A 12,541-nucleotide genomic window follows, 5' to 3' on the forward strand; every position below is an offset into this window, starting at 1 on the left:
GAGACACCCTTTAAGGGCAGTTTTCCATTGCATAGCTTGGTGTCATCTGCAAAGACTGAAATAGTACTTTTAGTCCCAGACCCTATATCATTTATAAAAAAGGTATTCAAAAGTAAGGGTCCCAATCCTGAACCTTGGGGTACACCACTAACAACCCTAGACCATTCAGAGTAAGAATGGCAGAATATTAATGGCTTTTGATGGGTGTACCATAGCCCCGATTAAGTATGATAGATGGGCTACAAGAATCACTCTGCCCAAGCAAGGATATAGCTGATCATTCCTGTATCCTACACCATGTGAAGGCTGAAAACTGAAAACTGCAACACCACTCCTCACTGTATAGTAAAAAGTTAATACATTTAATTCACCAAAACATTTCAAACTAGGATCACACATTTTCTGACAGTGAACCCCTAAGTCTGCTCAAGTGCAGAGAGTATCTATTCCTACAGGACAGTATATTCTGACCAATGGGAATGTGCAGATTGTACAACTCAACGGGGTCACAATAGCACATACCTTCTCTCTGTAAAGCCCGCAAATTATGTTTTTCAAATAGGCAGCCCAATTCACTGTGATGACTTGGAGAATTAGGCGACCTTGTGTCAGAAGATGTGGGTGAAGTGGTCACGTCTGTGGATAATAGATAATCAAAATCAGCATTGACAGTTACTAGTCAATCCAGTGCATGGCTAATAATACAATTCAGGTTGAATACATTGGGTCTCACAAACACCGGTAGAATGCTCTAAAAATAGCTTGTAATACCTCAGTATGCAACCATCTTGTTACAATGGATTGTAATGTAATGACCATTGCACTACACCCATTATGGGGTTCTTAGATTAAAGTGATATAGGGGCCATTTGTGGCCACCCTCTCTCTCAGTAGGAGCAAGCAATATCATTTTTATAATCCATTTTTTTATGAATGCATTATTTTACCCAGATAAAGGTACTTTAGGCTATATTTGTACAGTATCTTACAAAAGTGAGTACACCCCTCACATTTTTGTAAATATATTATAGATCTTTTCATGTGACAACACTGAAGAAATTACACTTTGCTACAAAATAGTGAGTGTACAGCTTGTATAACAGTGTAAATTTGCTGTCCCCTCAAAATAATTGAACACAGCAGCCATTAATGTCTAAACCGCTGGCAACAAAAGTGAGTACACCCCTAAGTGAAAATGTCCAAATTGGGCCCAATTAGCCATTTTCCCTCCCTGGTGTCATGCGACTCGTTAGTGTTACAAAGGTCTCAGATGTGAATGGGGAGCAAGTGTGTTAAATTTGGTGTTATTGCTCTCACACTGGTCACTGGAATTTCAACATGGCACCTCATGGCAAAGAACTCTCTGAGGATCTGAAAAAAAAGAATTGTTGCTCTACATAAAGATGGCCTAGGCTATAAGAAGATTGCCAAGACCCTGAAACTGAGCTGCAGCATGGTGGCCAAGACCATACAGTGGTTTAACAGGACAGGTTCCACTCAGAACAGGCTCCACTCAGAACAGGCCTCGCCATGGTCAACCAAAGAAGCTGAGTGCACGTCATATCCAGAGGTTGTCTTTGGGAAATAGACGTATGAGTGATGCCAGCATTGCTGCAGAGGTTGAAGGGGTGGGGGGGGGGGTCAGCCTGTCAGTGCTCAGACCATATGCCGCACACTGCATCAAATTGTTCTGCATAGCTGTCATCCCAGAGGGAAGCCTCTTCTAAAGATAATGCACAAGAAAGCCCACAAACAGTTTTCTGAAGACAAGCAGACTAAGGACATGGATTATTGGAACTAGGTCCTGTGATGGGATGAGACCAAGATAAACTTATTTGGTTCAGATGGTGTCAAGCGTGTGTGGCGGCAACCAGGTGAGGAGTACAAAGACAAGTGTGTCTTGCCTACAGTCAAGCATGGTGGTGGGAGTGTCATGGTCTGGGGCTGCATGAGTGCTGCCCACACTGGGGAGCTACAGTTCATTGAGGGAACCATGAATGCCAACATGTACTGTGACATACTGAAACAGAGCATGATCCCCTCTCTTCGGAGACTGGGACGCAGGGCAGTATTCCAACATGATAATGACCTCAAACACACCTCCAAGACTACCACTGCCTTGCTAATGAAGCTGAGGGTAAAGGCGATGGACTGGCCAAGCATGTCTTCAGACCTAAAACCTATTGAGCATCTGTGGGGCATCCTCAAATGGAAGGTGGAGGAGCGTAAGGTCTCTAATATCCACCAGCTCCGTGATGTCGTCATGGAGGAGTAGAAGAGAAGAGGACTCCAGTGGCAACCTGTGAAGCTCTGGTGAACTCCATGCCCAAAAGGGTTAAAGCCGTGCAGAAAAATAATGGTGGCCACACAAAATATTGACACTTTGGGCCCAATTTGGAAATTTTCACTTAGGGGTGTACTCACTTTTGTTGTCAGCGGTTTAGACATTAATGGCTGTGTGTTGAGTTATTTGGAGGGGACAGCAAATTTACACTGGTATACAAGCTGTACACTCACTACTTTACATTGTAGCAAAGTGTCATTTGTCAGTGTTGTCACATGAAGACGTAATAAAATATTTTCAAAAATGTGAGAGGTGTACTCACTTTTGTGAGATACTGTATATGACCCTTCCCTTTGCATAAAAGTTCCTTTCTTTCTAGGAAACGGTGTTGAAGGAAACCTGTGCTAAGAAAAAAATGTAAAGGCTGTCTACTTCATAAAAATGCTAGTTGCCTGGCCATCATGTGGAAATACAAGATTGAATACATTGAGGTAATTGAAACTTATTGTAAATCTACTTTCAGAAAAACACTGCAATAACTCACTTCTTACATAAATATACTTTCCCTTTACACAATGCTAAGTATGACATCACATAAATATTATCGAGCAGATAGGATACCCTTGTTTAACACTGGAATATATATCAACAGATACCATATATGTAGGTTGGAAAGCACACAAAAGATAACAAGTGCTTCAGAAGGCAATAAGTACTACATTACCGCCTTGTTTCACACTGTGTGTATATCTTTGTGTAGAGGCAGGGCTTTTGCTTCCTCATGCCAGAGACTCCAGCAATGAGAACAGTGAACAGCAAAGTAGTGGTATCACAAAATCTCACTCCTGAGACTAGTAGTCAGGGTCAGCAGGGCCTTAGATCTCACAATACAGATATATTGTTACGAGGCTGAAGGCACAAGAGTGTCTGTTCACTTTCCAGGGTACTTCTTAGGATCAATTACCTTTTTTTTTAATTTTTTTTTTTAATATACGATAGCAAATATTCCAAGTTCAGTTGTAATTTGAATATATATTGTGAAAACAAACACACCAGACACCTTAAACTCGGGGACAGTTTTGGCATATACCCAGGGGCGGACTGACAACTCATGGGGCCCCCGGGCAATAGGAAGAGATTATGGGGCCCCCGGGCAATAGGAAGAGATTATGGGGCCCCCGGGCAATAGGAAGAGATTATGGGGCCACACAGTATACACACACAGACACACAATATACACACACACAGAATACACACGGAAAAGGTACTGGAGAGGTGGGGCAGTCATAATCTTGGGATTTAAAAAAAAAAAAAAAAAAAAAAAAATGATTTTTACATACTGTCCCTGGTTTTATTGAGGCTGGCAACCCTCATGGGGCCCCTTAGTAGCATGGGGCCCTCGGGCAGTGCCCGAGTGGTCAGTCCGCCTCTGCATATACCCTATGCATATATAAAAATATTTTTAACCACTTCAATACCTGGCACTTTCTCCCCTTCCGCCCAGGACAATTTTCAGCTTTCAGCGCTGTCACACTTTAAATGACAATTGCGCGGTCATGCTACACTGTACCCAAACAAAATTTTTTAAATTTTGTTCCCACAAATAGACCTTTCTTTTGGTGGCATTTGATCACCTCTGCGGTTTTTATTTTTTGCTAAACAAACGAAAAAAGACCAAAATTAAAAAAAAAAAAAAAAAAAGTTTCTTTGTTTCGATTATAAAATTTGTTTTTCTCCTTCACCGAAGGGCACTGATGGGTTGGCACTAATAAGCAGTACTGATGGGAACCAATAGGCACTGACTGGCGACTGATGGGCAGTACTGATTGGAACTAACAGGTGGCATTGATTATGAGGTACTGACAGGTTTTACTGCTGGGCACTGTGATGGGCACTGATATGGGCACTGTCATCTGTTTTTTTATGGGGCACTGACTGGCAGCTATGGTAGCACATCTGAGGGGGCTGTTCTGTTAATCATTGTGCTGATTATCAGCACAGACCCCCCTCTGACAGGGAGAGACGCCGATTGGCTCTCCCTTACAGCAAGAACCGAGGAATGCAGTTTACCAGCCCTTCCTGGTTCACGAGATGATCAACTGCGATTGGTCACAGCTGATCACATGGTAAGAAGCCTCTGTCAGAGGCTTCTTACCACAATCGGAGATGCGGCGTGTTAAACTGATACGCCACGATCGGCGCGCGCTGGGACGTTATCCTGCTGGACGTTATAGGACGTCCAGTCAGGATAACTGAACCACTTCCCAGGCCATCATTCTGCTATAAGCCGGGCGGGAAGTGGTTAAAGAATGACATAGGTGACCAGTGTTACCTACATAATAATGAAGCACTCCAGGTAAACAGCTAAATACACAACGGCAATACATATACTGTATGCTGCATAAGTATCTGTAATTCAGTAAAGCTGGAGCAGAAGAGTGATTAGACAGTGTAGTGTGGCAGAGGTCTTTAGTAATAACAGCTCACATATGATTTTCAACTGTGTATTTATGTCTGTCTATAGTTCAACCTGGTAGGAATTTCTGGAGCCACCAATTTTAGTACTTTCAACTTTCTAGGAAAACTTTTTTGGTGATCAGACCACTGATCATAAAAAACTACAGATCGCTAAAACACTGCTAAGGGTGCTCAAAGTAGAACTATAGGCAAAACTTTTTTTTTTTTTTTTAATTTTGGATAGTGTAAGGGAACCCCCTTACAACCCCTGCCATATTTTTTTCCACCATCTGTGTCTCATTGAGGAAATTTACCTTCACTTCCTGTGTCATAGCCAAACAGAAAGTGAGAGGAAATCCCTGCAAATGAAGGGAATTTCTTGGGGACCCTCAGGTCACTAGAACTAGTGTCCCCATTGGAAGATTTTACCTCTATTACTTTTCTGGGGACAACTCCAAATTTGGGATTTTCTCCTTTACTGTCACTTTTAATGGTAAACAGGACAAATAGAGAGGTTGAATCTCCTTAACCACTTGCCGACCGCCTAACGTATATATACGTCGGCAGAATGGCACGGGCAGGCAGAATCACGTACCTGTACGTGATCTGCCTCCCGCGGGCGGCATCTGACTGGGAGCGTCGGGAGGCGAGGGGGAGACCATCCGATCGTGGCCCCCCCCTCGCGATCGCTCCCAGCCAATGGGAATCCTCCTCTGCCTGTGTGTAGTTTCACACAGGCAGAGGATGTGATGTCATCTCTCCTCGGTCTGGCAGTTTCCGTCCAGCGCCGAGGAGAGAAGACATGTAAGTGCACACAACACAAACACACACAGTAGAACATGCCAGGCATACTTTACACCCCCGATCCCCCCCCGATCGCCCCCCGATCCCCCCCCAATCACCCCCCCCCTGTCACAAACTGACATTAGCAGTATTTTTTTTTTTTTTTTTTTCTGATTACTGCATAGTGTCAGTTTGTGACAGTTACAGTGTTAGGGCAGTGAGTATTACCCCCCTGTAGGTCTAGGATACCCCCCTAACCCCCCCTAATAAAGTTTTAACCCCTTGATCACCCCCTGTCACCAGTGTCACTAAGCGATCATTTTTCTGATCGCTGTATTAGTGTCGCTGGTGACGCTAGTTAGAGACGTAAATATTTAGGTTCGCCGTCAGCGTTTTATAGTGTCAGGGACCCCCATATACTATCTAATAAAGGTTTTAACCCCTTGATTGCCCCCTAGTTAACCCTTTCACCACTGATCACCGTATAACCGTTACGGGTGACGCTGGTTAGTTTGTTTATTTTTTATAGTGTCAGGGCACCCGCCGTTTATTACCGAATAAAGGTTTAGCCCCCTGATCGCCCGGCGGTGATATGCGTCGCCCCAGGCAGCGTCAGATTAGCGCCAGTACCGCTAACACCCACGCACGCAGCATACGCCTCCCTTAGTGGTATAGTATCTGATCGCATCAATATCTGATCCGATCAGATCTATACTAGCGTCCCCAGCAGTTTAGGGTTCCCAAAAACGCAGTGTTAGCGGGATCAGCCCAGATACCCGCTAGCACCTGCGTTTTGCCCCTCTGCCCGGCCCACCCAAGTGCAGTATCGATCGATCACTGTCACTTACAAAACACTAAACGCATAACTGCAGCGTTCGCAGAGTCAGGCCTGATCCCTGAGATCGCTAACAGTTTTTCTGGTAGCGTTTTGGTGAACTGGCAAGCACCAGCCCCAGGCAGCGTCAGGTTAGCGCCAGTACCGCTAACACCCACGCACGCAGCATACGCCTCCCTTAGTGGTATAGTATCTGATCGGATCAATATCTGATCCGATCAGATCTATACTAGCGTCCCCAGCAGTTTAGGGTTCCCACAAACGCAGTGTTAGCGGGATCAGCCCAGATACCTGCTAGCACCTGCGTTTTGCCCCTCCGCCCGGCCCAGCCCAGCCCACCCAAGTGCAGTATCGATCGATCACTGTCACTTACAAAACACTAAACACATAACTGCAGCGTTCGCAGAGTCAGGCCTGATCCTTGCGATCGCTAACAGTTTTTTTGGTAGCGTTTTGGTGAACTGGCAAGCACCAGCGGCCTAGTACACCCCGGTCGTAGTCAAACCAGCACTGCAGTAACACTTGGTGACGTGGCGAGTCCCATAAGTGCAGTTCAAGCTGGTGAGGTGGCAAGCACAAGTAGTGTCCCGCTGCCACCAAGAAGACAAACACAGGCCCGTCGTGCCCATAGTGCCCTTCCTGCTGCATTCGCCAATCCTAATTGGGAACCCACCACTTCTGCAGCGCCCGTACTTCCCCCATTCACATCCCCAATCAAATGCAGTCGGCTGCATGAGAGGCATTTTCTTTATGTCCTCCCGAGTACCCCTACCCAACGAACCCCCCCAAAAAAGATGTCGTGTCTGCAGCAAGCGCGGATATAGACGTGACACCCGCTATTATTGTCCCTCCTGTCCTGACAATCCTGGTCTTTGCATTGGTGAATATTTTGAACGCTACCATGCACTAGTTGAGTATTAGCGTAGGGTACAGCATTCCACAGACTAGGACACACTTTCACAGGGTCTCCCAAGATGCCATCGCATTTTGAGAGACCCGAACCTGGAACCGGTTACAGTTATAAAAGTTAGTTACAAAAAAAAGTGTAAAAAAAAAAAAAAAACACATACAAAAATATAAAATAAAAAAAAAAATAGTTGTCGTTTTATTGTTCTTTCTCTCTCTATTCTCTCTCTCTATTGTTCTGTTCTTTTTTACTGTATTCTATTCTGCAATGTTTTATTGTTATTATGTTTTATCATGTTTGCTTTTCAGGTATGCAATTTTTTATACCTTACCGTTTACTGTGCTTTATTGTTAACCATTTTTTTGTCTTCAGGTACGCCATTCACGACTTTGAGTGGTTATACCAGAATGATGCCTGCAGGTTTAGGTATCATCTTGGTATCATTCTTTTCAGCCAGCGGTCGGCTTTCATGTAAAAGCAATCCTAGCGGCTAATTAGCCTCTAGACTGCTTTTACAAGCAGTGGGAGGGAATGCCCCTCCCCCCCCAACGTCTTCCGTGTTTTTCTCTGGCTCTCCTGTCTCAACAGGGAACCTGAAAATGCAGCCGGTGATTCAGCCAGCTGACCATAGAGCTGATCAGAGACCAGAGTGGCTCCAAACATCTCTATGGCCTAAGAAACCGGAAGCTACGAGCATTTTATGACTTAGATTTCGCCGGATGTAAACAGCGCCATTGGGAAATTGGGAAAGCATTTTATCACACCGATCTTGGTGTGGTCAGATGCTTTGAGGGCAGAGGAGAAATCTAGGGTCTAATAGACCCCAATTTTTGCAAAAAAGAGTACCTGTCACTACCTATTGCTATGATAGGGGATATTTACATTCCCTGAGATAACAATAAAAATGATTAAAAAAAAAAAAAAAAATGAAAGGAACAGTTTAAAAATAAGATAAAAAAATAATAATAATAAAGAAAAAAAAAAAAAAAAAAAAAAAAAAAGCACCCCTGTCCCCCCTGCTCTCGCGCTAAGGCGAACGCAAGCGTCGGTCTGGCGTCAAATGTAAACAGCAATTGCACCATGCATGTGACGTATCGCCGCGAAGGTCAGATCGAGGGCAGTAAGTTTAGCAGTAGACCTCCTCTGTAAATCTAAAGTGGTAACCTGTAAAGGCTTTTAAAGGCTTTTAAAAATGTATTTAGTTTGTCGCCACTGCACGTTTGTGCGCAATTTTAAAGCATGTCATGTTTGGTATCCATGTACTCGGCCTAAGATCATCTTTTTTATTTCATCAAACATTTGGGCAATATAGTGTGTTTTAGTGCATTAAAATGTAAAAAAGTGTGTTTTTTCCCCAAAAAATGCGTTTGAAAAATCGCTGCGCAAATACTGTGTGAAAAAAAAAAAATGAAACACCCACCATTTTAATCTGTAGGGCATTTGCTTTAAAAAAAATATATAATGTTTGGGGGTTCAAAGTAATTTTCTTGCAAAAAAAAATTATTTTTTTATGTAAACAATAAGTGTCAGAAAGGGCTTTGTCTTCAAGTGGTTAGAAGTGTGGGTGATGTGTGACATAAGCTTCTAGATGTTGTGCATAAAATGCCAGGACAGTTCAAAACCCCCCCAAATGACCCCATTTTGGAAAGTAGACACCCCAAGCTATTTGCTGAGAGTCATGTTGAGTCCATGGAATAATTTATATTGTGACACAAGTTGCGGGAAAGAGACAATTTTTTATTTTTTTTATTTTTTTTTGCGCAAAGTTGTCACTAAATGATATATTGCTCAAACATGTCATGGGAATATGTGAAATTACACCCCAAAATACATTCTGCTGCTTCTCCTGAGTACGGGGATACCACATGTGTGGGACTTTTTGGGAGCCTAGCCGCGTACGGGACCCCGAAAACCAAGCACCGCCTTCAGGCTTTCTAAGGCCGTAAATTTTTGATTTCACTCTTCACTGCCTATCACAGTTTCGGAGGCCATGGAATGCCCAGGTGGCAAAAAAACCCCCCAAATGACCCCATTTTGGAAAGTAGACACCCCAAGCTATTTGATGAGAGGTATAGTGAGTATTTTGCAGACCTCACTTTTTGTCACAAAGTTTTGAAAATTGAAAAAAGAAAAAAAAAAATTTTTTTTTCTCGTCTTTCTTTATTTTCAAAAACAAATGAGAGCTGCAAAATACTCACCATGCCTCTCAGCAAATAGCTTGGGGTGTCTACTTTCCAAAATGGGGTCATTTGGGGGGGGTTTGTGCCACCTGGGCATTCCATGGCCTCCGAAACTGTGATAGGCAGTGAGGAGTAAAATCAAAAATGTACGCCCTTAGAAATCCTGAAGGCAGTGATTGGTTTTCGGGGTCCCGTACGCGGCTAGGCTCCCAAAAAGTCCCACACATGTGGTATCCCCATACTCAGGAGAAGCAGCTAAATGTATTTTGGGGTGCAATTCCACATATGCCCATGGCCTGTGTGAGCAATATATCATTTAGTGACAACTTTGTGCAAAAAAAAAAAAAAAAAAAAAAAAAAATTTGTCACTTTCCCGCAACTTGTGTCAAAATATAAAACATTCCATGGACTCAACATGCCTCAAAGCAAATAGCTTGGGGTGTCTACTTTCCAAAATGGGGTCATTTGGGGGGGGTTTGTGCCACCTGGGCATTCCATGGCCTCCGAAACTGTGATAGGCAGTGAGGAGTAAAATCAAAAATGTACGCCCTTAGAAATCCTGAAGGCAGTGATTGGTTTTCGGGGCCCCGTACGCGGCTAGGCTCCCAAAAAGTCTCACACATGTGGTATCCCCATACTCAGGAGAAGCAGCTAAATGTATTTTGGGGTGCAATTCCACATATGCCCATGGCCCGTGTGAGCAATATATCATTTAGTGACAACTTTTTGTAATTTTTTTTTTTTTTTTTTTTTTTTGTCATTGTTCAATCACTTGGGACAAAAAAAATGAATATTCAATGGGCTCAACATGCCTCTCAGCAAATTCCTTGGGGTGTCTACTTTCCAAAATGGGGTCATTTGTGGGGGTTTTGTACTGCCCTGCCATTTTAGCACCTCAAGAAACGACATAGGCAGTCATAAATTAAAGGCTGTGTAAATTCCAGAAAATGTACCCTAGTTTGTAGACGCTATAACTTTTGCGCAAACCAATAAATATACACTTATTGACATTTTTTTTACCAAAGACATGTGGCCGAATACATTTTGGCCTAAATGTATGACTAAAATTGAGTTTATTGGATTTTTTTTAGAACAAAAAGTAGAAAATATCATTTTTTTTCAAAATTTTCGGTCTTTTTCCGTGTATAGCGCAAAAAATAAAAACGGCAGAGGTGATCAAATACTATCAAAAGAAAGCTCTATTTGTGGGAAGAAAAGGACGCAAATTTCGTTTGGGTACAGCATTGCATGACCGCGCAATTAGCAGTTAAAGCGACGCAGTGCCGAATTGTAAAAAGTGCTCTGGTCAGGAAGGGGGTAAAACCTTCCGGGGCTGAAGTGGTTAATGAGGGCACAGACAGCAATAAAATCGGACAGGGGTTCTAATCCCTCTCCATTATATCCAAAACTAAAAATAAAAGTTTTGCCTTTAGTTATTCTTTAAAGCAGTTAATCTTTAATCATATTTTGCTTTTGCTTTTTTAAACTGCTGCTGCAAATGCTAAAGCAGCCCTGGCCATCTTATAGTTTTTCCCAACCCATCATTTTCAATGGACAGCTTGGTCTGCAGGTAAACGTGTAATAAAAAAAAAAAAGGCTTGTACCAAGTAGGATCATTGCATCATGACAATGGTCCTTTAACCACTTCCCGCCCGCCCTATAGCGGATTGACGTTAGGGAAGTGGTTCTGTTATCCTGACTGGACGTCATATGACGTCCAGCAGGATAACATGCCGCAGCGCGCCCCCAGGGGCGCGCATCGCGGCGATCGGTGGAGCGGTGTGTCAGTCTGACACACCGCTACACTGATCTTGGTAAAAAGCCTCCAGCGGAGGCTCTTTACCACGTGATCAGCCGTGTCCAATCACGGCTGATCACGCTGTCAATAGGAAGAGCCGTTGATCGGCTCTTCCTCACTCGCGTCTGACAGACGCGATTAGAGGAGAGCCGATCGGCGGCTCTCCTGGCAGGGGGGGGTCTGCGCTGATTGTTTATCAGCACAGCCCCCCCGCAGATCACCACACTGGACCACCAGGGATCGCCACTAGGACCACCAGGGAAGGGGCAACATGTGGATGGCCAGGTATGTACCCCATGGCCATCCACATGTGCCCAGTGTGCCAAATCTGTGCCAATCAGTGCCCACAGATGGGCACTGATTGGCACCATTATGTTGCAGTGATGCCCAGCAATGCCACCCTTAGGGGCATCACTGCAAACAAGCAGTGCCATCAGTGCCACCCATCGGTGTCCATTCATGCCACCTGTCAGTGCCCATCCGTGCCCATCAGTGCCCATCTATCAGTGCCCATCCATGCCCATCTGTGCCAACTATCAGTGCCACCTATGAGTGCCCATCAATGCCACCTATGAGTGCCCATCAGTGCCGCCTATAAGTGCCCATCAGTGCCACCTATAAGTGCCCATCACTGCCGCATACCAGTGCCACCTATCAGTGCCCATCAGTGCCACCTATCAGTGCCACCTCATTGGTGCCACCTCATCAGTGCCCATCAGTGCCGCCGTATCAGTGCCCGTCAGTGCAGCCATATCAGTGCCCGTCATTGAAGAAGAAAACGTACTTATTTACAAAAAAATTTTAACAGAAACAAAGAAAAACTTGTTTTTTTTTCAAAATTTTCGGTCTTTTTTTATTTGTTGCGCAAAAAATAAAAACCGCAGAGGTGATCAAATACCACCAAAAGAAAGCTCTATTTGTGGGAACAAAATGATAAAAAATTTGTTTGGGTACAGTGTAGCATGACCGCGCAATTGTCATTCAAATTGCGACAGCGCTGAAAGCTGAAAATTGGTCTGGGCGGGAAGGTGTCTAAGTGCCTGGTATTGAAGTGGTTAAGAAGAAAAAAAAAAAAAAAAAAAAAAAAAAAGGCTGATGTGCCTGCTAGGGTCTGGTGTTCAAGCTAATCTGACTAATCAGTGGTTCTGCCAGCAAATTAGTCCTCCCCATCAGTAGAGACCACGTGACAAACATTCAGAAGCTACCAAAGGGAGCCTGCCAGCTCTCTCAGTAAAAGCAAGGAAGTTTGACCATTTACCATTTATTTATATAGTTTGGTGGACTGGTAAATGACTAA

The 12,541-nt window shown here is 43.9% G+C and overlaps 1 protein-coding gene across 1 annotated transcript in view; it reads right to left on the bottom strand.

Moving 5' to 3' along the window:
- DCAF10 (DDB1 and CUL4 associated factor 10) overlaps positions 1–12,541 on the bottom strand; it is a 44,262-nt gene that overhangs the window by 13,284 nt on the left and 18,437 nt on the right. The window contains exon 5 of the mRNA XM_073591282.1: positions 523–636. Within this exon, the coding sequence (XP_073447383.1) occupies positions 523–636 (114 nt within the window). The remainder of the gene's footprint in view (positions 1–522; positions 637–12,541) is intronic.

The sequence above is a fragment of the Aquarana catesbeiana genome, linkage group LG01, assembly GCF_042186555.1.
Source record: "Aquarana catesbeiana isolate 2022-GZ linkage group LG01, ASM4218655v1, whole genome shotgun sequence".
NCBI lineage: Eukaryota > Metazoa > Chordata > Amphibia > Anura > Ranidae > Aquarana > Aquarana catesbeiana.